Here is a 27822-nt window from a genome sequence, read left to right on the forward strand (position 1 = left end):
TAGGTGTTGTATATTGTACATAATTAAAGGACAGACGTTCAATATTTGAATCATGATTTCACCTTTAATAATTAATATTAAGTGTAGCCATGCTATGTTTTCAAACGTGTTTATCGTTTTAGTCACCGTATCAAGGTCTCAGTTTCAGAAGTGTTAAAGGGACAGTTCACCCAAAGCTGAAAATTTTGTCATGATTTACTCTCCATTCACCTTAAAATCTCTTCGGTTGAACACAAAATAAAGCATTTTGAAGAAAGCCAGATATTTCTTCAAAATATCTTCTCTAGTGTTCACCAGAATAAATGTAGGAATATCTGGAACTAATTATGTGAGTAAATTATTATTTTTTTTAAATGTTTTATTTATACATTGTGAAACATTACAAAGATTTACAAAGACATAAACATGCAACAATAAGCAAATACACTGAAGAGTATTTTGAGCAAATAATAATGATAATATAAATAAATAATAATAATAAATAAAAATAAGATAATAAAAATAAATAGATAAATAAAATAAAAAACAACAACACTAGTGCAATCTTATATACATAAAAAAACAAGTCTACAATGTGTTGACCAGAAATAGTTTCCCATAAAAGCTGGGCATTAGGGGGTGGGGACTCAATCAGAAGGAGCAGGGTCAAGCTGAAGAGTTTGGACATATTTGCGAAGGGGTTCCCACAATTTAATAAAAATAGTGCTAGTTCGGTGAAGAGAGTACCTATTTTTTTCTAATTTCATAAAATAAAGAACATTTCGTATCCAACAAGAGTGAGAAGGAGGGTGAGGGCTCTTCCAGTTCAGAAGTATTAATCGGCTAGCCAGAAGGGTTAAGAAGGCTACAAAGTCAACAAAATAAGAGGGTAAAGTGTGGTTGGGTGGAAGAACCCCAAATAAACCAATAATTGGACATGGTGGGATATCAACAGTGGTAATAGCTGATAGGAGAGTAATTTTTTAAACAGGGTTCATACGGTCCTGGAAAACCTGGAAAAATCATTTTGAAATAACATTTTCCAGGCCTGGAAAAATTTTGGAAAAGCAAATAAACCCAAAATGTTTGGAAAAGCCATGAAAATTTGCTTAACAATTATCTGTGTACTTGAATACATTTGAGATGATAAAGTTGGGTACATTTTTAATAAAATGAAATTGAGCTGTCCGTCCCTTTAGGTTCTCTGTGCGGGTTAAACTTCGCAAACTTCCGTTGCAAAAGCAATAACTTCAAAAATCAAAAGCAGTTTCAGCTTCGCCTCTTTTACTCGATTTCACTGTAGTTCAAGATGCAGTTTGAGTGTCGTGTTTTCTAACTGCAAAGGTCTAATCTCATAAATCTTGTGAAAACACAAGCCAGCATTTCTAAAATGTTCACACAGACAGCACAATACTTTCTAGAACTATTTTACAGATATAAAAATAAATATACAAAACATAGATACGCACATTTTGATATGCTGCGAAAAATTTGAATGTGCATTTTTTTCTTATTTACCACGTTTACGTAGACATTACATGAAACACGAAACAAGATCATGAATATTTACCTGAATGTTTCTGAAAAGTCATGGAATTCTGTAGTAAGATTGTCCATGAACCCTGTTTAGAGCAATATTTGAATTGTCAACAAGCTCTAAATGACAATATTTAATCATCAATGTTATCTGACCTTCATCAAATAACACAATCATTGACATTTTACTCACACACATGCCTAACATATCCAGTAAAGCCAGAGAAATACATTTTTATAAGTTTGAGCAATTCGACTTAATGTTTTCTTTAAAAATTATGTAAGTTTACATTACATGTATAAGGTAAACCTGATGCAACCAAAAAAAATATAAGGCAGCAAATTATATTTGAATCAATACATAAAATAAAATGTTTTAAATCAAAAAGCAATCCAATGTTTTTAACCTGTAACTTTTCTATCGCATTAGCTGCATCTAATCTCATTTTCTTACATGTTGAAACCATGCAAGACTGTCCCTTGTGCTCATTCTGGGCCTTGACGCCTCAGTATATTAGATCAGAAACACCACTGTCTAATCAACAGGCCGATGTGACAAATATTATGTCATATAGCGACACTTTCTCTGCGCGACTCCTCTTCAGGAGAAAACAGCAGCTCTGATTGGATTGTCTGCCATAAAATGATCAGGGTGGGGATTTGCAGGTTAAGAAAGCTTAGGGGTTTAATGTCATGACGTCACTTTCATTAGCGGCCACTTTGATCCCTTCAGCCTGTAAGCCACTATTCTCTGCAGCCTGTCGGAGGACGATGAGCCTGTCTGAAGGAGGAGGCCACTGAGAGCTTCACTTTTCATCCCGACAGCCTACAAGTAATGAATCTGTGAGAGGACCAGGCAGAGAAACACACTTCAAACATGGCAGACAAGGATAGCGTGGAGAAGTACTTGGAGAATAACCCCCAGTTCGCCAAAGAGTATTTTGACAAGAAGGTGCGATGCGAGGTGATCGCCGCCGCGTTCGAGGAGAAGCTGGACATCAAGGATCCAGCTTCGTTCAAGGATGTCACGCAAGTGCAGGAAGCCGCCATCCTCTTTGACATGATCCAAGACATGCATTCACAGCCTGTCATGGAGAAGGCCATGCACAAGGTCCTGCAGAGGATATGTTTGCTGGTCAACGCCGACCGCTGCAGCTATTTTATATCTCGCGCCAGAAACGGCATCCCTGAGCTCGCCACATGTCTTTTCGATGTCACTCCTACGTCCAAATACGAGGCCAACCTGGTAAACCCGCAGTCTGAGATTGTGTTCCCCACTGACACTGGCATAGTTGGCCAAATAGTGACCACCAAAAAACCAGCCAATGTTCCAGATGTCAAACAGGTGAGTGAAGGCCCGTCTGCACACCAGCAATGATGACTATAACGATAACTAACACAAGACGACAGTGTTGGCCATGCTAAGCACACGCTGCAATTCTATTGCCCGATGCTTTAAACACTCAGGATGGATTCTGATTGGCTGTTAAATGATTTTATTCAAGCCAAAAAAATTATCTAATATGAATCAATAATCAGTGTTACTTTTAAAAATGTTGAAATTTATGAAAGAATTAATTTTAAACTAAACTAGAGTGAATCAATATATAGTGCAAGTAATTTCAACAATTAACATTAACAGGCGTCTTAACTGTATGGTTGACCTTTCTGTTCATCATTAAAACAGAATAATTGCTTAGTGTGGTGTTAGAAACAATTTATCCAAAGAAATTGGTCATCTTTTTACAGAATTCAAGGATTGAGGCTAATTTTTGAATAGCCACATAACTTGAAGCAACTTACATTGGGGTGAAAAAAATGATCTCAATTTATTTTTGAATAAAAAACCCAATCTGTTCTTTATGTCCGTCCACTAGAGCTAGACGGTTTTCAGAATAGCATATAGCAATGTATTTGTTAAATGTCGTTTTGAGTGCAATATTAATCAGTGTTTTTAAATGCCGGTCCCACTTTATATTAAGTGGCCTTAACTAATATATAGTTATACAGGAATTAATACTTTGTTACAATGTACTTGTTGTGTAAATACATGTATTTACTGTGTACTTATGCTTGATTAAATGCATGTATGTAATTACATCTGTTATTAACTTTTGTAGTTACATTTGTAAATACACTGTTGACCATTCCTTACACCTTAACCCACCCATGCCACCAAACCTGTCCATAACCCAACCTCTATCCCAACTCAAAAGCACCACAGGTGTTCTCAAATACATTATAAACACAGTAAGTACATTGTTTTTATTTTTTGATGCAAGTACATAGTAGTTAAGGACACTTAATGGAAAGTGGGACCTAAATGCCTAATTGGTGAGTGTTAAAGACGTCTAAAGCAATGCACAATGTTAATTGCACAATTGTTATATATTTATTAGCGACCCCTGATAAATCAGGGACTAAGTCGGATGAAAATGATTGAATGGCTGCCCTTTTTTGTCTTGATTTTTTTCTTGAGAATGCAAAAAATGCCTACTATGATATAAAGAAAAAAAAAATGTAATCACTTTAACAGTAATTTATAAAACAAAAATTTATTGTCAACAAGAAAAATTTGACGACTCAATAAACAACATTATCTAACCTCCTGCACTCAGAAATAAAGGTATGCAAGCTGTCACTGGGGTGGTACATTTTCAAAAGGTACACATTTGTACTTAAAGGGTCCATATTGGTACCTTAAAATTAGATATTAGTACCTAAAAAATTTAAAAGGAGCATATTTGTACTTTTTAGGTACTAATATATACCCTTTTTATTAATAAGGCATTAATATGGAGCTTGTAGGTACAAATTTGTACCTTTTAAAAAGGTACCAACCTAGAGACAGCATGAGTACCTTTATTTCTGAGAGTGTAGGGCTTAGTGGCATACATGGACAGCATATTTTAGCTCTTACATGGCTATTTAAAATACTTTAAATGTTTTATATTTTGTTACAGACATACAGTGTCATCCTGCAACTGTTTTGCAGCCGATGAAACATCTCAAACTCTATTTTTTAACTGTGCAAAATTGGCAAAAAATGTAGTTTTTACTCTCAGATAGTCAAAACATGTTCAAAAATTGGTAAAAAAAAAAAAATACATAGCAAATAAAAATAAAACCTGCATGTAAAAACAACTTGAGCCTTGAGAGGTTCAGGATCACAGTGCAAACCCAAAATACTCATTAAATGTCTCTTTAAAACTCTATACTTTGCTGCTATTCCTAAAACCACAGGGTTTTATTCATTTGTCAAGTTTTTAATTATTTATCACTTATATTAAGAATTTTTTTTTTACACAAATCTGTTTTGACTATTGATTTTCATTTAAGACATTTTATAGATATAAAAATCCTATTTGCAGACACCAAAATACAACACCACCCATGTTTTGTCTGCTAATCATGATGTTCTCAGTGTAGCGATGTCTAAAAGGCTGATTTCACACTAGTCAAAATACTGACTGAAAACAAGAGTGAAAGTGATTTTAGATCCAGAAGAAAGCGCTCCTGTGTTTTTGCTGTTTATAGTGTTCTCTAATATGCTTTAAACACCTCCATTTATAAAAAGACACAGCAAGTTAAAAGCACAACAGCTTCTTAGTAGTCTTAGGCAGGTCTGTGAAGGTCCACAATTTGCTTGACAAAGGATTACATGTTTTTTTTCAGTCGTGCGTGATGGAGGTCAGTCGACCCCATGCAGAAAAGCAGCTTACTTTCTGTATTCCAGTACAACTCCTGCAGGCTGGTATTATTTGACAGGCAAAGTTGGATTCTTTTGTAGTCAAATGTAGATTGATCAAGCATAAATCAGCATTTGTTTACTCATAAGTAATTATGAAATTTATGAAAAAGGAATAGAAAATTCTTATGCTTTTTAAATGAGCAAAACTGGCGAAGGTTTTATAATATTAAAGACTTTTGGTAACACTTGATTTTGATGGTCCATTTGAGTATTAATAGACTGTCTGCTTAATATCTGCTGATACTGCTCCTTCAACAGAAATTTAACTGACTATAATAAACTTTGCAAGTATATATCAACTTACACTAACCCCAACCTAACAGTCTACTTATAATCTAATGAGAATTAGTTGGCATGTAGATGCAATGAAACCTAAATTCAACAAACAGACCATCAAAATAAAGTGTGACCAGTCTTTTACTTATAATATTTCAAATCTGAAAGCTTTCAGAAAAAGTTGTGCTCATGTTAAATGAACTTTATTATAAACAGCTAAAAAAAACTCTTCACTTAGCAACATGAAACATATTTGACATTAAGCAGATTTACACATTTTCTACTGTGTCAAAATAATATGAAAGGGAATATAATGAAAGATCTTTTCTTTTTCTAAATATATCAGAGAGGTGTTTAATCATGGCACACCGATGCAAGCTCAGCTTAAGCATTCGAGACAGGGTTAAAAGTATTAACCTTCCTTGCATAACAGAAGTGTAAATTTAGGTAGAATTAGTCTCAGTGACAAGAGAACAAATCCAAATGACTTCTAGAAATAGATCAATATCAGTATATCTGCAGCCTATGGTCAATTTGGCCTATAAATTTACTAGCAATACTTGCTTTAAAATATTGCAACCAGCACTGTAAAATGCTGGATTCCACACAATTCCTTCATGGTGTTCCAGTTCAAGTCAATTAAGTTAATTTAATTATTTTTACAAAACATTAAGTGGATTGAATTTAAGTGGATAAAACAATTACGTTGTAAATAAGTAGTTTGAACAAGCAAGTTTTTTTTGAGTGAGTAATGATCTGAAGTCTAGACATATGTATTAATAATATTATTTATATGCTACATTCTCCTTTTTTAGAATTATTAATGTACATCAATCAGTGTTACACCTTTCAACCATTTAAAAGGACAACGAATGAAGAAGCAGCACAATGGAAATTTGTGTTTATTTCATTTTAACTCCAGATGTATTGGATTATGTGACCAACCTATATTTAAGTCAGTGTTTCTGTTCTCAACACATGTGTTTCTCTATAGAATCCCAGGTTCAGTGATTTTGTGGACAAGCAGACGGGATACACCACTAAAAACATGATGGCCGCTCCACTCATGCAGGGAAAAGACCCACTCGGTGTGGTCATGGCAATAAACAAGGTCGGAGCAAACGAATTCTCCAAAGAAGATGAAGATGTGAGTATAGAAGATTTCCATTTTCTACTTCAGTGGTCAAAATAGCATCAAAATCTTGTTACATATATGAATACCAATAGTGAAGTGTGTGTTTTTATATACAGTTGAAGTCAGAATTATTAGCCCCCCTGTTTATTTTTTTCCCAAATTTGTTTAACCGGAGGGAAGATTATTTCAAACTCACCCTGTTTTATTTATTAAATACAGCAAAAATCACAATATGAAAAATAGTAAATAAGAAAAAGATTACAAGTTGTGTTGTGTTTAATTTTATTCCCGATTTCTGTTTTACATAGAGAAGATTTTTTCAGCACATTTCTAAACATAATAGTTTTAATAACTCATTTCTAATAACTGATTTATTTTATCTTTGACATGATGACAATAAATAATTTCTGATTAGAGATTTTTTTAAGACACTTCTATACAGCTTAAAGTGACATTTAAAACCTTAATAATGTTAATTAGGTTAGCTAGGCAGGTTAGGGTAATTAGGCAAGTTTTTGTATAACGATGGTTTGTTCTGTAGACTATCGAAAAATAAATTGCTCAAAGGGGCAAATAATTTTGTCCAAAAAATGTTTTTTAGAAAATTAAAAACTGCTTTTATTCTGGCCGAAATAAAACAAATAAAACTTTCTCCAGAAGAAAAAATATTATCAGACATACTGTGAAAATTTCCTTGCTCTGTTAAACATCATTTAGAAAATATTTAAAAAAGAAAATAAAATTTAAAGGGGGGCTAATAATTCTGTCTTCACCTGTAAAATAAATGAATTTGTATTCAGCAATATTTTATAATTGTACTTATATAATAATATAGTGTATACCATTTCAGTTGCAGCCCATATCAAACACACCTGCCTGTATTGATCAAGTGCTGTTCAGTCCTAATTAATTAAATTATGTGTGTTTGATAAGGGTTGAAGCTGAAATCTGTACAAAGGTAGATCTCCAGGAACAGGGTTAAGCCCGCCTGGTGTATACAGTAAATACTATTTTTAATATGCTGTAAGACAGGGTAAAAATCTGATACTGTTTGATGAACAAACTTTACAAAATCTGGCACCCGAGCATTCGTTATCTTGAGTGCATCCTTTTATTAGTGTTTTATTAGTTTCTTCATCATATGTACTTAATTTAAAGGGATAATTCACACAAAACTGTTATTTAAAAGCTTAATTGTTTGAGTTTCTTTTTTCTGATGAACACAAACGAAGACATTTTGAAGAAAGTTGGAAACTGGTAACCATTACCTTCAATAGTATCAACAGAATAACGAAACTCATAAAGATTTGGAACCATTTAAGTAAATAGCGGGTAAATTGTCAGTTTGCGTTAAACTATCGCTTTAAAGTCAGAATTATTAGCCTCCCTTGTTTATTTTCCAAAAATTTCTGTTTAACGGAGAGAAGATGTTTTCAACACATTTCTAAACATAATAGTTTTAATAACTCATTTCTAATAACTGATTTATTTTATCTTTGCCATGATGACAGTCAATAATATTTGACTAGATATTTTTGAAGACACTTCTATACAGCTTAAAGTGACATTTAAAGGCTTATCTAGGTTAATTAGGTTAACTAGGCAGGTTAGGGTAATTAGGCAAGTTATTGTTTAACGGTGGTTTGTTCTGTAGACTATCGAAAAAATATATAGCTTAAAGGTGCTAATAATTTTGACCTTAAAATGGTGTTTAAAAAATGTAAAACTGCTTTCATTCTAGCTGAAATAAAACAAATAAGACTTTCTTCAGAAAAAAAAAATATTATTATACATACTGTGAAAATTTCCTTGTTCTGGTAAACATCATTTGGGAAATATTTAAAAGAGAAAAAAATTCAAAGGGGGGCTAATAATTCTGACTTCAGCTGTAAGCAGACATTATTCACCATTTAGTAAATGTGTTGCGAATGTTTTTCAGGTATTCAGCAAGTACATCATATTTGCCACAGTCATCGCCCTGCAGCATTACACCAATTACATGTATAATGTGGAATCCAGAAGAAGCCAGGTAACCACACAGACCACATCATCTCTTAATAATGCAATACAAAGCTGAGTTTGACTGTAAACCACTGGTGCAGGTTCTTCTGTGGTCTGCGAGCAAAGTGTTTGAAGAGCTGACGGACATCGAGCGTCAGTTTCACAAGGCTCTGTACACCGTCAGAACTTACCTTCAGTGCGAAAGGTACTCGTGCGGCCTGCTGGACATGACCAAAGAGAAGGTTTGTGACAATCCTACATAGGGCTGCACAATATATTGGAATATTACTTGCAGTAGTCACATCTAGGCCCACACAGAATCTGCGCACAGATTTTTAGCCCATCATTAATTCTGTTTATTTACTCGAGTAAATGTGTGTAAATCTTTTTTTAGACGAAAATGTTCGTCTGATTTGTGTACAATGCAGTTTGTACAGTCATATTTTCTGTCTTTTAGTAGATATATTATAAGAGACTTGCTTTGTTTACCAAATAAAGTGGATCTAATTGGATTTGCATTTTAAACACTAAATAAACCCTGGTCACGTCTCACGATACACTGTGATAAATGTTGTCCCAACACAAATTGATTAAGATAGCTTAATTGATTCTACGAATTGAAGTGGACTGAATAATAAGAATAAGAACCTTTATTGTCATTGTAGTTATACAACGAAATTTGTTTGGGAACTCACAGAGACCAGCAGCAATATAAAAAGAGAAAAACAAACAATAGTACTAATAGTACATAATACTAAAATATAAGATGTAAGATAAAATATACTAGATGTACAGTCACAGTATTTACATTATGGCAAATGAGTGCAAACATTAATATCCATAAAGTGTCTGTGCAATAGCAGCAGAACATCAGGAAGATAGGGAGTGAGGGAGGGTGACTGTTGGTGAATGTGTATGAAGAGGAGGGGTGGCACAGGCTACAGCTCTGGGGAAGAAGCTGTCCTTTAGCCTGTTTGTGCAGGTCTTAATTGCCTTTCCCTGATGGGAGTAGTGCAAAAAGTTTGTGTCCTAGATGAGTAGGGTCTTTAATGATGTTATGAACATAAAACATTTAAGTTGTCCCGAACAAAACATCAAAAATATATTATTTTCAGCTCATTTTAAATAAGTTGTTTGAACAACCAACAAACGTCTTTTATTTGAGTGTTTGCTATGTTAAGTCTAATTTTCGTATGTTTTTGAGGCCCGTGACGGTATAATGATTTTGAAAGCATTCAGGTATGAGAAATTCTACTATTTGTTAAATTAATAGCAATTCATTCATTTTCTCATGGCTTAGTCCCTTTAACAATCAGGGGTCGCCACAGCGAAATGAACCACCAATTTATCTAGCATATGTTTTACGCAGCGGAAGCCCTTCCAGCTGCAACTGATCACTGGGAAACATCCATACACACTCATTCACACACATATTCATTCATTTTCTTGTCGGCTTAGTCCCTTTATTAATCCGGGGTCGCCACAGCGGAATGAACCGCCAACTTATCCAGCAAGTTTTTATGCAGCGGGTGCCCTTCCAGCCGCAACCCATCTCTGGGACACATCCACACATAAACAAACTCACTACGGACATTTTAGCCTACCCAATTCACCTGTACCGCATGTCTTTGGACTGTGGGAGAAACCGGAGTACCCGGAGGAAACCCACGCAAACGCAGGGAGAACATGCAAACTCCACACAGAAACGCCAACTGGGCCAGCTCAATCAGTCTAAAATGATTAATTCTTTCCAAATAGGGATATTCACATCCTCTGGTGAAATTGTATTCATATCGCAATGTGTATTGCAGAATGGCTAATTATCCCAATGTTCGATTCCTCCAATATCGTGCAGCCCTCGTCCTCCATCTGCGCATTGATTCATCAACTTATAATAACATTTGACCTTACTTTATGTGTTCAGGAGTTCTACGACGAGTGGCCGATTAAACTGGGAGACGTGGAGCCGTATAAAGGCCCGAAGACTCCTGATGGCAGGGTAACAATTTCTGTTCACTTCAGTCAAAAAATAAAACTGTCCACTATATCATAACACTTTGTTTTTGTTGTTGTTTTTAATCTAACAGGAGATCATCTTCTACAAGATCATTGATTATCTGCTGGAAGGCAAAGAAGAGATCAAAGTTATACCGTAAGGGGGTTTTTACGAACATTATTTGCTCATTTGTAATAATGAACTGCATATATTATGTTGCACCAGTATATTTTTAGAAATAGCCAAAATAAAGTGTATGGGTTGTTGCCAATAGCCTAGTTCGAGGTTCTTTGCCGATCCTTTCCCTCTCTCTGTATACAAGGCTTTCGTGTCTAAAATCTCTACTGTCCTATCATGATAAAGGTTAAAAAAACTACATATATATATATATATACATATATATATATATATATATATATATATATATATATATATATATATATATATATATAAAACAGTTCTGTCTGGTTCTCGAATCTGATTGGCTGATAGCCGTGATATATTTAAGTAATATCAGCACCCTTTGTGTATTACTCCGCCTACATACAGCCAGCAAAAAGCAGACACTACAGATCTAAAGTGTCGTTAGAATCTTTAAAAGATGCTTGCTCAGCTGTTTAACTGTCAGCTTATGAATTAAATCCAAGTTGGAAGAAAGTAGTTCCTCATACAAAAGGGTTTTTGAGACTCTCCATGTTTGATTTAGTTTTTTATACACAATTATGCCGTCAAACTGTTGTATAAACGCAATATCACACTCATAGCAGTGCGATATGGCTGTATATCGGCACTGGTGGGGGCACTAACAACGCACGCCTCCCACCAGTGCCGATATACAGCCATATCGCACTGCTACTGATGTAATATTGCTCATATATATATATATATATATATATATATATATATATATATATATATATATATATATATATATATATAGTCAAAGTCAGAATTATTAACCCCCCTAAATTATTAGACCACTTGTTTATTTTATCCCCAATTTCTGTTTAACGGAGAGATTTTTTTTTAACACGTTTCTAAACATAATAATTTTAATAACACATTTCTAATAACAGATTGATTTTATCTTTGCCCTGATGCCTGTATATAATATTTTACTAGATATTTATCAAGACACTTCTATACAGCCTAAAGAGACATTTAAAGGCTTAAATAGGTTAATTAAGTTAACTAGGCAGGTTAGGGTAATTAGGCAAGTTATTGTATAACAGTGGTTTGTTCTGTAGATTATCGAGAAAAAATATAGCTTAAAGGGGCTAATAATTTTGTCCCTAAAATGGTTCATGAAAAATTCAAAACTGCTTTTATTCTCGCCGAAATAAAACAAATAAGACTTTCTCCAGAAGAAAAAATATTTGGAAAATATTTTAAAAAGAAGAAAAAAAATCGAAGGGGGCTAATATTTCTGACTTCAACTGTATATATATATATATATATATATATATATATATATATATATATATATATGTGTATGTATATATATATATATATATATATATATATATATATATATATATATATATATATATATATATATATATATATATATATATATATATATATATATATTTAAAAATATTGTATGGGTCAAAATTAGGCAATGTTAATGACAAAAGTAACTCTAATATTAATTAGAGATCATGTTTCATGAAAACATTTAGTTAATTTCCCAAAAATATATATATAAATATATAAAAACCTCAACTTTTGATTCGTAAGGTGCAATGCTAAGCACTTTATTCAGACAGCTTAATAGGCATTTTGATCAGTATTAGTTTTTTTGAACCGCCAGATTGCAGATTTGTAAATAGTCATATCTCAGCTGTCTTACAAAGTGTACATCAATGGAATGATTATTTATTCAGCTTTCAGAAGATCTCAATCTCTATAAATCCACACTTATGACTAGTTTTTGTGCTCCAGGATCACATTTTATAAAAATAAAGAAAATAATATGCATAATATATGCAGTTATGTATAATATACTCTGCCACACATTATAGTATGCCTTCATTTTTGGTAAGTATCTGACTTCTACAGGGCTGTGGACAAATCCTGAAACAGATATACAGAGATCAACCAATAATTGGCTTTACTGATATTTTACACTTTTTGTTAATCTGACATTGACTTTCCACTGATATTACAAATAATCGTGTTTGAAAACAGTGTTACTGTTGAAGAGATGTGTGTCATTTGCTCTAAATGTGCTACACACATATTGGTGCTGCTAGAAGACATTTAATAAGCTGAACATTCATTCATGCACCCCAAACATTTCAATTCAATTTATTAACCTACTTTAACCTAGTGAATGGGTTTGTCAATTGTTTATCCAAACTCGGGTTGTATTAACCCGTCATTTAACCCAGTTTTTGGTTGGCCATCCTTGTCTTCAACCTGTTTTAAATCTATCCAAATTTCCTTTGAAAGTTCCCTTAAACAATTGTGCTTCAGACAGGAGAGTGGGCTTGACAGGAAACACACTCTTTCCTCTCCATACACACCAGACACTTTCCTCCATACACTTTGTTATAAGGACTCAATAATAATATTAATAATGACAACAAACTTCTAAACTAACTAACCCTTGTCATGGCATTTACATAATGCTACTCTCTGGTGATTTGAGGTGCTCTTTTATTGTCAGTTGTAAGAATAAAAAGAGTCAGCTAAATGAATACATATAGTTATTTACATTATTATAATTAACAATATTCCCCCACAGTCCAAAGACATGCGGTACAGGTGAATTGGGTAAGCTAAATTGTCCGTAGTGAATGTGTGTGAATGAGTGTGTGTAGATGTTTTCCAGGGATGGGTTGTGGCTGGGAGGGCGTCTGCTGCGTATAAACGTGCTGGATAAGTTGGCGGTTCATTCCGCTGTGGCAAACCTGGATTAATAAGGGGACTAAGCCGAAAAGAAAATGGATGAATGAATAATTAACAATAGAGCCAAAAACACACAACACCAAAGTTTCTTTTAAACAACTTGGTGTTATCAGCATGGATTTTGGTTGTGCATGATCAGGTTATGCATTTTGAGGTTGAGATTAATAACCCATGATTGTTAGAGTGCATTATCCTTTAGATTATAATGAGCTGAATCATGAAGTTTAGTGACGGGTGTGGTTTGTGGAAACTGATTTCGAAATGTGTGCTCAACATGCACATATGGGAGTGTTTTTGTCTACAAGCTTCTGCAAATGTAACATAATATTTCACAATTAAACTTTCATTCCTCCAGGAACCCTCCTGCAGACCACTGGGCACTGGTTAGTGGACTGCCCAGCTATGTTGCTGAAAACGGCTTTGTAAGTCCATGCATTAAACGCTTTCCCATGTTATACGACCACTTAACCCAAGTAAAAAGGGCCATGTAGTGGTCTAAACAACCGCATTATACTCCTGCCAAAGCTGACTTGGAGAAATCTTGTTTTATTTCTCTTCTTCTGCAGATCTGTAACATGATGAATGTTGCTGCTGATGAATACTTCACATTCCAGGTACCGTAAAACAACCCAGGATTAAATCCCGCTCAGAGCTCATATTATTCCTGAAATAGACACAAACCTGTAACATTAAAAATGAGGGATAGTTTAAGAGTAGTACTCAAAAGTGAAGACGTTCTCATGAGTTATACACCCTGAAGTGTTTCTTTTGTTGACGATATTTTGAGGATAGCTGGAAACCAACACAATCTCACGGCAATTCGTAACTTTCTTATTTAGTGGCTAATTCGTACAAATTTGTACGATCTAATTCATACATTTTAGTACGATTTGCGTATCCCCCAATGACGGTTAGGTTTAGGTGCCACGCCTCCTTTTTAAAATCTTACATTTTCTTATGACTGAACTCGTACGAATTCGTACGAATTAGCCACTAAACTGCCAAAACATAAAATACTTACGTTTTCTCGTGAGATCAGGCTGCTGGAAACCTGTAAACATTGACTGTAAACTTTGAAATACTATGGAAGTCAATGATTACAGGTTTCCAGATTTTTTCTAAATATCCTCAGTTGGGAAGAACAGAAGATTGAAAGCCAAATAGGTTTGGAACAATTGAGAGAAGAGTAAATGATAACAGAAGTTTCATTTTTAGGTGAACTGTCCCTTTAAGGTACTATTCTCACTACTGAGAAACCATTAACTAAATGCAAATTGGAGAAAAATAATCTTGTTTATTTTTTGCTTACTCCATTAGCAGATTATTTTGCTTGCTTTAAGAAAAAAAAAACTCACGTAATTTTGACTAATTATTTCTCAAAAGAAGACAATACTGTTTACTTGTCTAGAAAATGCTTCTTGATTTAAGAATTGTTATAAATTTGGAGTAGAAACAAGACAAAAACTTCAGGAAAAGCATTTTTTCAGTGAATGTGTACAAATAAGTGAAGTTTATTTATAAACACATTTCGAGAGGATCACGTGCTTATGATTGCCCTGGTGAAAAAATATATAATTAAAAGCAATTAAAATACACTTAAATACCCGCAAATACATTTTGAGTACATTGCTATTTTTTGTGCTAAATAAAAGTTTGATGGTTTTACACTATAAATATACTAATTAAAAGTATGTTTATACTTCAGTAGGACTTTAGCACACTTGACAAAAGTATACTAAATACCAGTAATACTTAAATACATTTTTAGTGTACCACAATAAAGTACACTACAGTAAAAACATCCAAGAGTTTTATTAGTGTGTTTTTTAAAAGTGTGCTTTAAATGCTTTAACCATCAGTTGATTTTTAGTACACTGTTTACATACTAATCCTAAGTTTAAAATAAGTTAATATATAAAAAATCTATTAGTAATGTATTGTAGTAGAAGTACATTTTCCCAAAATACTTTTAATACAGTATTAAGTACACTTTTTTTTTTTTTTTTACAATTTGTATATTCTTTTAATATATTACTATCATACTTTAAATTAGTCATACATATATTTAAATGTTTAAAAGTAGGGTGCAAGTGTATTTCTAGTTGTAACTAAATATATATATATATATATATATATATATATATATATATATATATATATATATATATATATATATATATATATATATATATATTAAAATACAGTTATAGTATGTTAAACGCACATTTTAGTTCAATTTCATGGTGTCTCAAAATAGCACATTTGAGTACACTTAGATGGTATTAAGTTTAACTGAACATATACTTAATATTATCTTTTAGTACATTAAGTACAAAATTAGTGTGTGAAAATAGATCACTTTTAGTCCATTACTGAAAAGTGTACTAAGTATACTTATATAAAGTGCATTTTAGTGCACTTTTTTTTGCCTGGGTGTTCACTGCTGTTCCAGCATTAGCTCATGCAGGGCCGGAGTGGGACTCCTTTTCAGCCCTGGAGTTTCAAGCCTCAGACCGGCCCACCTCAGTTCACGACTGACTATATTAAAATAAGGTCATTTCTAATGACACTATCACGTCTTTTTTTGAGAAAACAGCTGCTTTACTGTTACAACCCAAACAGTATTATATGTCTTAACAATACAAATGAAAACAAGTTATTACTCTAACGAGGATCGAACCCAGGTCCGTGGCGTCGTAACCTAACGTGCTAACTGCTGGACCACAACAACTGTGTGTTGAATAGTGATAGAGTTGCGGTAAAATAATGAATAAAAAGGCTGTGGTCAAGTAAATAAATTTAAAAAGTGTGACTGCTGAGAGCAACAGGTTCTGGAGCTAGGGACAACGGCCCTCGTGGCCAAAAAACGGACCGGCCCACCTGGGATTCTCCCGGTCCTCCCGATTAGCCAATCCGGGCCTGAGCTCATGACTAATTATCCTATCAGACGATTCGTAACTCACTATAAATAACCAGTTTTCTCATCTCAATATCTTCGTCTTGAAACCCCCAACCCCCCACCCACCCAACCCTGCCTTCCCTTCTTTTAAACGGACGACACGGTGGCCATTGATTAGCACTGTTGCCTCACAGCAAAAATGCCCCTGGTTTAATTCCCTTCTAAACCAGGCGACATTTCTGTGCAGAATTTTGCTCGTTCTTCCCGTGCTTACGTGGGTTTTCCCTGGGTCCTCCGGTTTCCTCCCACAGTTCAAAAACAAGCACTCTAAACAATTAACCCAAAATATCTTTAGCCAAGCTCTGAGTACACCTCTTTTCCGCATCCATATATAACACTTATCTACAATAAGCAATGGGGGAGATCTACCTGAGCTCAAACTCCCCTCTCATCCTGCAACGGGAGGGAGCCCAGAGCTCGAGGATCTTATAAGCTCAGGGCTCTCTCCCGGAACAGCATGCCAAACAAGCTTTATAATCAATCATCAGCTAAGTGTGAACTCTTGAAACAGCCAATATCTTAATAACAGGCAGGTAATAAGCCACTAGTTAATAGTGAGAATTGGCACTTCAGTATAATTTGAACTAATGTGTTACCAAAAGAGAAAACGTGCTATGATCGAGGTGACTGTAACCATTCTTCTAATCATCACACTGTCTTGTGCAACTTTTCAGAAAGAAGCTGTGGACGAGACTGGCTTCGTGATCAAAAACGTTCTCTCCCTTCCCATTGTCAACAAGAAAGAAGAAATTGTCGGTGTGGCCACTTTCTTCAATCGAAAAGACGGCAAGCCATTCGAAGAGCAGGATGAACAGATTACTGAAGTGAGTGGCCACACGCTCACAACAGCTTTGACTCTTAGTATCATGTGCTGCGACTTTACTTTCTGTTTCATTGAACTTTATTTCAGGCTCTAACACAGTTCCTGGGATGGTCCGTACTGAACTGCGACACATATGACAAACTGAACCGGATGGAGTGGAGGAAAGAAATTGCAGAAGAAATGGTCATGTATCAGACCAAAGCCACTCCGGCTGAAGTCCAGCAGATTCTGGTTAGATGATGAGCTTTTTCCTGTCAGAAAAAAAGTCCAGTCTTGTTTTATAACATTGACTAAACATTTTATGTGTCTCATTAGAACACAAAGGAGAAGTTTGACCAGAACCCGGAAGACTGCGATCAGAAAGAAATGTACAAACTCTTGGTACGACCAGATTTCAGAGTGAACACGAGACTGATTATTAAAAAGGATGATTTACTAAATCCACTTTTATTTTAACACACAGAGAGCCAACATTCCAGAGGCCAAAGATGTCGATCTGCTAGAATTTAGTTTCAGTGACTTCCCTCTGACTGAAACCGATCTCATCAAGTGCGGCATTCGCTGCTTCTTTGAACTGGGAGTGGTGGAGAAGTTCAAGGTGCCAGCAGAGGTGAGACGTCCGCATCAACACACTAGACTTTGAGCAAGCAAGCTTTTCATTCGATGTTACATCACTTATTTGAAAACAAGTGTGCCCCCTCATGGGTTTAGATCCCAGAGAAGATATTTGCCATTTTAAGATTCTTAATATATCGTTGAGTGTGTGAAAGGCTAAATACACACAGTTTTATGACTCAAACGTAACTTTAAAGATGATTTACCACAAAAGACTTATGATACCTGAAGCTGCTCCATATCTAGGCCTATCAATTTTGTTGATAAACCTGAAGATGTACACTTAGATTAACTTTTAGAGCATAAAAGTGATCAGTGTTTTATTCTAAGTCAAATAAATTTACTTTAGCCTGAAAACATATTTATATTTATGCTGTCTTGTGTTGCTTTGTTAGAAAATTTTAGAGTAAGGGTACTTTTTACTCCTAACTTCGAAGGAATTTAATTTCAGTTCATTTTATTCTAGTATTATTTATACTTCTATTAGTTATATTTTCTTATAAATTACATGCAATTATAAGACATACAATGGTCACTCTACACAAAATGTAGTGGAAATCAAACGTCCACTTTAAAAAAACTTAAAGCCATATCACTCTACTGAAGCTAAGCAGGGCTGAGCCTGGTCAGTACCTGGATGGGAGACCACTCATAGATATATACATTAGATGTCGCCTGGCCTATTGTTGTCTATTGGACGGAATGCGTCAATAGCGCCGCCATCTTGCTACAGGGTAGCGCTCCTTTGAAATGAATGTGGGACCAATGTACAGTGGAAGACTGTGGCCATCCAAAGCCAGAGATATACACATATACACATATATCTATGATCGGGAGTTTTCCTGGATGTTAGTATGTAATTTTTTTTTCTAATTACTAAAATTATAATTTTACATCACTTTTCTACATTGATAGATCAGTGACCGCACGGGCATTCCTGACAAAAAAGCTTGTGTTTGTGTGTACAGAAATGTACTATTCACCCTCCCTGTTAAATTTAATCTAATCATGTCCTGAAACACAGCTCCTCTCCTGCTTTCACTTCTCATACTGACGGAGGGAGCGCTTCTTTGGGAATGAATCCCCCGAACGACTCTTTCACTAACGTTAGCCGACAATAATACAAGTTTCTGGCACCACAGCATCTCGTTGTCATATTTCTTTTGCATTGTTTGCTGATTTTATTCAACAAAACTAGCATAAGCCGAGTGTTTAGTGCGAGTTGGAGCTGCTTTGCCTCATGGTGAATGCAGTAAGTGACTGTTATCATCAATAACGTTACCTGATTAGCACAAAAGTTCAGAACATACAAAAACAGAAAAAAACTTAATATTACCTATGAAATGTTCTTCCTTTGTGCTTTGTTTTCTTTTTTTGCTCGTTACTACACCCGTAGACAGCGTTAAAGTCCCGGATCTTCACGTAATAACACTGTCTTGACTAGTGCGGTTGACATTTGTCCTGGGAGCACTGTACCAATGTGGCGGCGGTATTGACGCATGCTCAGGGTCACTATGCGATATCTAGTGTATATTTCTAGGGAGACCACTAGGGAAAACTAGGTTGCTGTTAGAAGTGGTGTTAGTGAGGCCAGCAGGGGGCGCTCAACCTGTGGTCTATGTGAGTGCTAATGCCCCAGTGAAAGTGAAGGGGACACTACACTGTCAGTGGGCGCCGTCTTTCAGATAAGACGTTAAACCGAGGTCCTGACTCTCTGTGGTCATTAAAAATCCCATGGCACTTCTCGTGAAAGAGCAGGGGTGTAACCCCGGTGTCTTGGCCAAAGTCCCTCTATCGGCCCTTATAATCATAGCCTCCCAATCATCCCCATCTACCGAATTGGCTCTATCACTGTCTCTCCACTCCACCAATAGCTGGTGTGTGGTGAGCGCACTGGCGCTGTTGTCCTGTGGCTGCCGTCACATCATCCAAGTGGATGCTGCACACTGGTGTTGGTGTGCAGAGACGCCCCCTCATGATTGTGAAGCGCTTTGGGCGTATAAACAATAAATGCGCTATATAAATACACACATTACATTACATTATAGCTCATAACATTTTCATTTTAATCGAAATTTACATAGCATTACAGCATCAAATGCATGACTCTTACACCAGGTCCTGACCAGATGGATGTACACGGTGCGTAAGGGCTACAGAGACATCACCTACCATAACTGGAGGCATGGCTTCAACGTGGGCCAGACCATGTTCTGTCTTCTGCAGGTGAGTCTTTGGTGCGTGCATCAGATGCTTGTCTACTACCGAAAACATCACAGTATTGATCATCACTTGCTTGTCCAACAGACCGGAAAGCTGAGAAGATACTACACAGATCTTGATGCCTTCGCGATGGTAGCGGCTGCATTCTGTCATGATATTGACCACAGGGGTACCAACAATCTCTACCAGACAAAGTCAGTCAGAATATATGTCTGTTTTTTTCAAATAAAGCATGGAAGGCATTAAGCTCACAGTCTGTTTCCAATGCAGGAGCGCATCACCTCTGGCCAAGCTTCACGGCTCCTCCATCCTGGAAAGGCACCATCTTCAATACAGCAAGAATCTGATGGCTGAAGAGGTGTGCTAGCTTCACCAAGCACAAAGTCTTCCACAGTTTAACACAGGAACTAACCCAATGCTGTCTTTGGCTTCTCTTTTCATACAGAACGTTAACATCTTTCAAAGTCTGCAGAAACGCCAGTTCGAGACGGTCCAGCATTTGCATGATGTCTGCATCATTGCGACTGACCTGGCTTTGTATTTCAAGTAAGTTTTTGTCTGGTCTTGTAGAACCGCTCCCGAATGCATCATACTGATGATGGTCTCGTTTTCTTCAACCCAGAAAAAGGACAATGTTCCAGAAGATCGTTGACGCCACCGAACCTATGACTAAGGAGGAGGAGATGGTCGCCCATGTGGCCAACAATCCCATCAGGAAGGAAATCATCATGTAAGTGTTATTTCTCTTTGGATACTAATTAACATGTTAAAGTCATGATGCAAAGATGTGATGTTTGAATTTACACAGGGCAATGATGATGACCGGATGTGACTTGTCTGCCATTACCAAGCCATGGGAAGTCCAGAGCAAAGTAGGCACAGCTTTGTTTATTCATATTCAGGATTGTCCAATCAATAGCCGAGTTTGCAATTAAATTAGGTGCATTTCCTTAAAGCTCCCATGAAATTAAAATAAAGTTTTTTAGATGTTAGTATCTGTATGGTTAGTTTTTAGGATATCTATAAGCTAGTGTGCATCAAAACAGTGACACAATTCACATTTAAAAGATATAAAACTGATTTAAACATGTAAAGCATGTCACGTCCGCCTATATAGATCATCAGTTTTATTCATGTCACCTCATACTTCAGTTTCTCATCACATCTTATGACCAATCAAATGCTCTCTAGTATCTGACATACCCCGCCCACTTCAAGACGCCTCAGATTTGATGCAGAGCAGCGATAAAACAAAAACACTGTTGGCTGTTCTTTAAAAAGAGGAGGAGCTACACTATGTCCCGCCCTCTCTGTGTGTTTTGATTGAGAATACATTAAACATTACATCTCAAAGCACTTCACAGGACCTTTAAAGTTGTAGTTGAGTGGCTGATGTGGAGAACAAAACCTGCAAAAACTATGAATACATAAATACAAAAATAATATAAAAAAATGGGTAAATAAAAGTATAAATTCCTGCATGAATAAAATAATAAATAACTATGCAAATACATAAATAAATGTATTTTAAAATCCACAAATTCCTGCATAAATAAATATCTAAATAATTAATAGTGCAGGCAGGTAAATAATTAAATAAATTACACTAATGTTGGGGGATTAGGAAAATGCTAAACTCATGAGTTGCGTATTTACTTTTTCTCATCTCAACATGCTAATGAGCGTGTATGTCCATCATCAAATGGCCATCTTTATGCCATTATTTGTTGATCGGTAGAAAAAAATTGCATTCGGTTTTTTTGACTGGCTTCTGATGATTGACAGAGACCCTCTCATTAGCATGTTGAGCTGAGGAAAAGTAAATAAGTAACTACGTTCAAGAATGAATCAACGTTTGAAAGGGCCCCAATATTCCTGTAATTTATTTAATTATTTACCTGCCCGAACTTTTAATTATATATTTATTTATGCTGGAATTTATGGATTTATTTACTTATTTATTTATATTTTTGCATATTTATTTATTGTTTTTGCGGGTTTCATCCTCCATAGGCTGACTCTAGTATTGGTAACCTCGCAACCAGCAGTAAACACAGCAAGCATATTGGAAACTGCTGATTAGACTTTGTTCACTATGTCAGAGTTTATTCAGCCTCCATCTCCCATCATTCACATTAACCCTTTGTCGCAAGCGTAAAAACGTTTATCTGTGATATAAGGTATTTTTTTTTTAGAAATCTGGCCTTCCCATCACTTATTTCTCATGTGATGCTCCAAAATTACTTTTAAAAAAATCCAGCTCATGGCATACTTATTTGAACTAACGTTGCTCTTTTCTGTAGGTGGCTCTCATGGTGGCAGCTGAATTCTGGGAACAGGGAGACTTGGAGAGGACTGTGCTAGACCAACAACCCATTGTGAGTTTGTGTAGACCAGAGTTTTTGCTTTTAGCTTGAGACTGTGGAAAAAGCAGTGACTGATTGATTCTCTATCTGATGAATCTTTCCCCAGCCCATGATGGACAGAAACAAATCAGATGAACTTCCGAAGATGCAGTGCGGTTTCATTGACTTTGTGTGCTCGTTCGTGTACAAGGTAAATCTGTCAAGTTGAAATCACATTTGTTTTTGCACAATCCCGACATCTGTGTAAGCGAAAAACTAGGCGTCTGTCCATAATGGCCTCTTCTGGAATGTCAGCTCAGGGAATGATGGATCGGCAATTACAGATGGGCTTGTGAATGCTTGCAGTAACAGACCTCTTTTTTTTCCCCACACAGGAATTTTCTAGGTTCCACAAAGAAATCACTCCCATGTTTGATGGCTTGAACAACAACAGAGTCCACTGGAAGGAACTGGCCGATATTTACCAAGCAAAAATAGACGCTATAGCCAATGAGAAAAAGAGACTAGAAGAGGAGCAGGCTAAAAAGGGTGCGTAGGAAACATTACAGGACAATTTACAAGGGACCAACTTTCCAAAAATCTCTTCATTAGTAGTTTAAACACAGTTGTGTGGCAACAATGTGTGAATTTAACCAGCCACTAATGGAAAAAAATTAATGAATTGTTATTTTTTAAATCACACATAGGGCTCTATTTTGACGGTCTAAGCGCAGAGCGCAAACTGCAGGGCGCAAACGCTTTCAGGGCGAGTCAGAACGCATTTTTGCTAATTTAAGGACGGGAAAATCTGCTTTGCGCCGTGGCACATGGTCTAAAAGGGTTGAGTTTATTTTCTATAATGAGTTATAGGTGTGTTTTGAGAATAAACCAATTAGAGTCTCATCTCCCATTCCCTTTAAGAGGCAGCTGCGTCACGCCATAAGCGCATTCGCTATTTACATGACGTAAAGTAAGTCTAAGTGGAAAAACTGAGCATTTCACTAGCAAACAGTTAACAGTTAACAGTTTTTTTTAACAGAAAACTGTTAAACAGAGCATCTACTGCGTGAGAATGAGAGATAATGGATCACTTTCACTTTCGCTCTTGGATAGGGAAACCTTTACGCACAGACATCAATTAGTCTATAAATAATTAATTCCGTTTGTTAAGCGCAAAAATTCGTTTTAAAACTATTTCTAAATTCAGTTCTAATTTCCAGCAAACGAATAAATGAACAACAATAACGAAGTGTGCTCAAAAACCTGAGTTATATCCTAAAACGCATGTTGTGCCCCATATGGTCTAAAACCTGACAGGTGGGCAAATCTAAGCTTGTTTTTAATAAAACAAATATAAATATGGATATAATAAATAATACTGCTAATAATAATAACATTAGACAAAAGCAAATTGTTATGAATGAACTGAAAAAGCCTCCCGAAATGAAGAAGACATAAAAGCAGGGATTTTTCATATTTATGTAGGCTAGAAAATAATGTTTTGTAATATTTTAATCCTTTATATTCATAGCCTATATCTATTCTTATTATATACTATATATATCCTTAATAATTACATTTTTTTATATGTAAAGATATTTGCCTATTGCTCTCTTGTGTGTATTAAGCAGTGCGTAAGCGAGGCGCAACTTTGCGCCAGAGTTTAGACCGGGTTTGTTTTGGTCTAATGAAAAATCTATTATAGTTTCTCAAAATAGCAACGCGCCAGCGGTCCGCCTCAGAACGCCTCCCTTTTTAGACCAGAACGCCTATGGGCGCACATATGAGCGCTAATGCATTTGCTGTTTAAACATCGTGGCGCAACGCCTCAAAACGACTCTTGCGCCAAGCTGAAACTACCAAAAGACTATTGCGCCGCGCCGCGCCTTGCGCCGGGTGTATGATAGGGCCCTTCATGATCTCTTCCTCATTAGCATAGACAGCCCTGAGTGAGAACCCAGCAAACTATTATAGGTTTAATAGAAAACTAATAGACATCTTATCATAGACAGCTTGGCTAAAACAAGGGCTGTCAGTGAAAATCTAATAGACATCTAAGAATAGCCCAAAACTAGACTAGTCGTCAAATAGACAAATTAGACAGACTTTATATGTGTGGTCATTCATTTCTGTTTATTTGACGACTAGTCTAGTTTTGGGCTAAATCCAGGTCCGGCTTGGACCCGGAAACAGTATACATACGTCACAAACACGTCACCACTTAACAATCGAATAGGATATATGCACAGCAAGTGCTTCTTCCCATATTGATAAACTTCCGGTGAACAGACTTTTTTCCATTTTATACGGTTCCTTTTACAGCATTGATGCTGTATTGTAATTAAAATACAATCAGTAACAGACTTTGGCTTTCATTTAGTTGCTCAAGCGTAAAACGAGACAAAAAGCCGTCAACTCGCATACGTCCCGTCAGGATCGGCAGGCTAGCGCAGAAGCTCCATTGAACATACTGGGGTAAAATAAATGCTCATATTTTAAAGAAATGGCAAGGTGTTTCTTGTACAATCTGAGACCCACTTTATATCAGAAATCAGTCAGGCAGTGGAGATCTCTGATTTTTTAAGAAAGCAGACCTTAAATGCGCAGATTTTGCAAAGGCTTACAGTTCACCGGAAGCACTTAACCCAGGTCACTGACAAATTAAAAGTCATTTAGCACACTCCCGCATATACCCTATAGTGTAGTGGTGCATGTAGGACAGTTCATTCTGGCAAATTGATGATTTAATCATGACAAAAACGCTAGACTGACCTATACTTTCTTTTCTTTACTGAAACAGGAGGTGAGGAAGGAGGAGAGGGAGGAAAGTCCAAAACCTGCACCATCTTTTAAACCACCAGAAATTGAAAGCCACAGAGGAGTCTGGGCCAGCTGGAAAACGCATAGAGGAAGCTGAAACATGCTCCTAGGATCACTACGTTTTCGCCAGCTTTCTCATTCTCTCCGTCTCATTTCCTCGGAATTACCTTCATCAAGTGAACATGTAGGCTTTGACCAGAAATGGAAGAACTGTACCTGTCAGATTCACTTTCTGATGGGGGCGCCAGAGCTAATCGTCACCACATGGACAATTTCATGCTTGCTCCTAATCGCTGTAACATCAACCTTCGCTGGAGGAAGCACCACATTTGCCACACAACGGTGGCCGAAACACTACACAAATGATTAATGCGCTGTAGTTCAGAGCTTACTTTGTGTTTGGCAGTTCAATGACAGCAAAAAACATTAAGAATTAGAGCAATATGCTGAATAACTTCCGGAACGGTTACTAATTTATTGGAAAAACGAATAAATAGCTTAAATCTTCAATGACTTCAGAATCACATTGTATTTAGCTTCTCTGTAAACGAATCATCGAAGCTTCCAGATCGATTTGTTGTTTGGCAAACGCACTTAAAGGTGCAGTGTGCCATTTATGTGCCGCCAAAACAATTGCTATTCAATTATTCTACACTTCGATTAACTACGGTTAGGCCTGCTTGAATGGAGGCATTTCAACATCAAATGAAATGGCACACTTCACCTTGAAGTTACCTATATTTGAAGGCATTTCCATTGCTTTGTTTTGGGATGAAGGTTCAGCTCATTTGAACAAGAGTTTTGAGAAGCTGTGGCTCACGCTAACTCTTCAAAAGAGAAAACGGCACTCAATTTCTCCTAACTTGCGGTGTTAACGACTTGTTGCATTTGCAATTGTTTTTAGACTGCTGCGATACAGGATGTCTTTTCTACTGTTTTGTTCTTTAAAAAAAAGCTGCGATACGGCTAATTCTGTGTCAAGAGCGTTCCAGAACATTTATGACCAGATGTTTTTTGTTGTTTAACCATTTAATGATAAGCATCACGCATAGTTTTCAACCATAATGTATTATCAAACGTATAAAATTGAGCGCACATAGAATATCAATTGATAATATAGAGGTATTTGCTTAAACCAAACGTTGATACTATTTTGAAGCGGTATTCTACGGAGGTCAGGGAATATTTAAATCCAGTGCATGTTATGCCGTGACAAGGCGAGAGGGAACGGTCAGTACTTGGAGATGTGTAAACCTATAAGGAGATTTGAAGTGAGTTTGATGGGGGGAGCAGCTCCTGAGATTCACTCTGTTTTAATCTTTAAATACCATGCTTATTTAAAGCAGACTACTGAAGCCTCTAGATATCACCCTTTTTAAGGTTAAAGTCTCTCTCTTTTTGTTGGGATGTTTAGAGAATCTGATGACAGCGGTGTTTGAACTAGTGAAAGAACTGTTTATTTCAGATAGCTGCATGCTGATATCCAAAATAGGTCATTCCTTGCTTAATCGCTGATTTGACCAAACACAAACGTGTATATATAAACAACCAATGTGAAGATTTAGCAAATATACATCAAATATTATGCAACATACGCTTGTTGGTAAATCAGTTAAGGCCTTTAATCCAATAACCAGGCCCACGGCTGTTTAAATAACTCCTCTGGAACTAAACGTAAATGTCAAACCCTCTAAATCCAGGTCAGCCAGAGGCCAAAAGTGAGTCAATCTCATCTCAGGTTTATGGTTTGCGCACATTGTTAGGCTCGTGAATAACTCCATGTACTGCATCATATGAAGTGAGCGTGCAATCCGATCCTCTTATTTACTGATTATGCATATAAGATACTGTAAAGGATGTCATGTGAACGAATAAACACATTGAAACGGAGCTGTCTGGAGTAATCTTTGACCACATCTGCTGTTAGTTCGAGGTCTCGGTGACCACAGGTTGCTGAAAGGGCATGTCAGGAACCCCTCATGACTTTTCTATCATGGAGTGGATTACCTAATAAAGCTGGATCATCCCCAGGTAAAGAGGCTCAGGTAATTGGCTGACAGCCGAGACGAATGACTTCTCTCTTTCTGAGGATAGTGCAATATAGAGCCAAACTGTTCAGCATTTATAATGGCAGACTGCACCTCATCTGTCATTTTGAAATATTGAAATGCAAGCGTAGCCGCACCAGACTGAACAAAGAGACTTCTTGAGCTCATCTGGCTGATTCCGCATGCTGATTGGCTGGCAGTCACCTCTAGCTAAGCTGACTTTCTACTCTGACATTGTGAGATTTGAGAGGTCAGCGCACATTATATATAGTAGATATTCATTTACGCTTAGCAGACGCTTAGCGCTTCACTTTTTCCACATTTTTTATGTTACAGCCTTATTTTAAAATGGATTAAATTCATTTATTTCCTCAACATTCTACACACAATACGCCATAATGA

At 36.2% G+C, this 27822-nt stretch overlaps 1 protein-coding gene across 1 annotated transcript; it reads left to right on the top strand.

Moving 5' to 3' along the window:
* Positions 1-2281: 2281 nt before the first annotated feature.
* On the top strand, positions 2282-27262 carry pde6c (phosphodiesterase 6C, cGMP-specific, cone, alpha prime). The gene is given in 22 exon segments (NM_200871.1): positions 2282-2860; positions 6537-6689; positions 8617-8706; positions 8780-8920; positions 10603-10677; positions 10766-10830; positions 13943-14009; positions 14154-14201; positions 17221-17370; positions 17457-17600; positions 17685-17750; positions 17833-17979; positions 20103-20210; positions 20292-20401; positions 20478-20565; positions 20653-20753; positions 20830-20937; positions 21016-21079; positions 22511-22585; positions 22680-22763; positions 22948-23101; positions 25353-27262. Coding segments are annotated over 22 exon segments (2559 nt in total). The 5' UTR covers positions 2282-2392; the 3' UTR covers positions 25406-27262.
* The last annotated feature ends 560 nt before the right edge of the window (positions 27263-27822 follow it).

Source organism: Danio rerio, chromosome 12 (genome assembly GCF_052040795.2).
Source record: "Danio rerio strain M-AB ecotype USA chromosome 12, GRCz13ab, whole genome shotgun sequence".
NCBI classification, from domain to species: domain Eukaryota; kingdom Metazoa; phylum Chordata; class Actinopteri; order Cypriniformes; family Danionidae; genus Danio; species Danio rerio.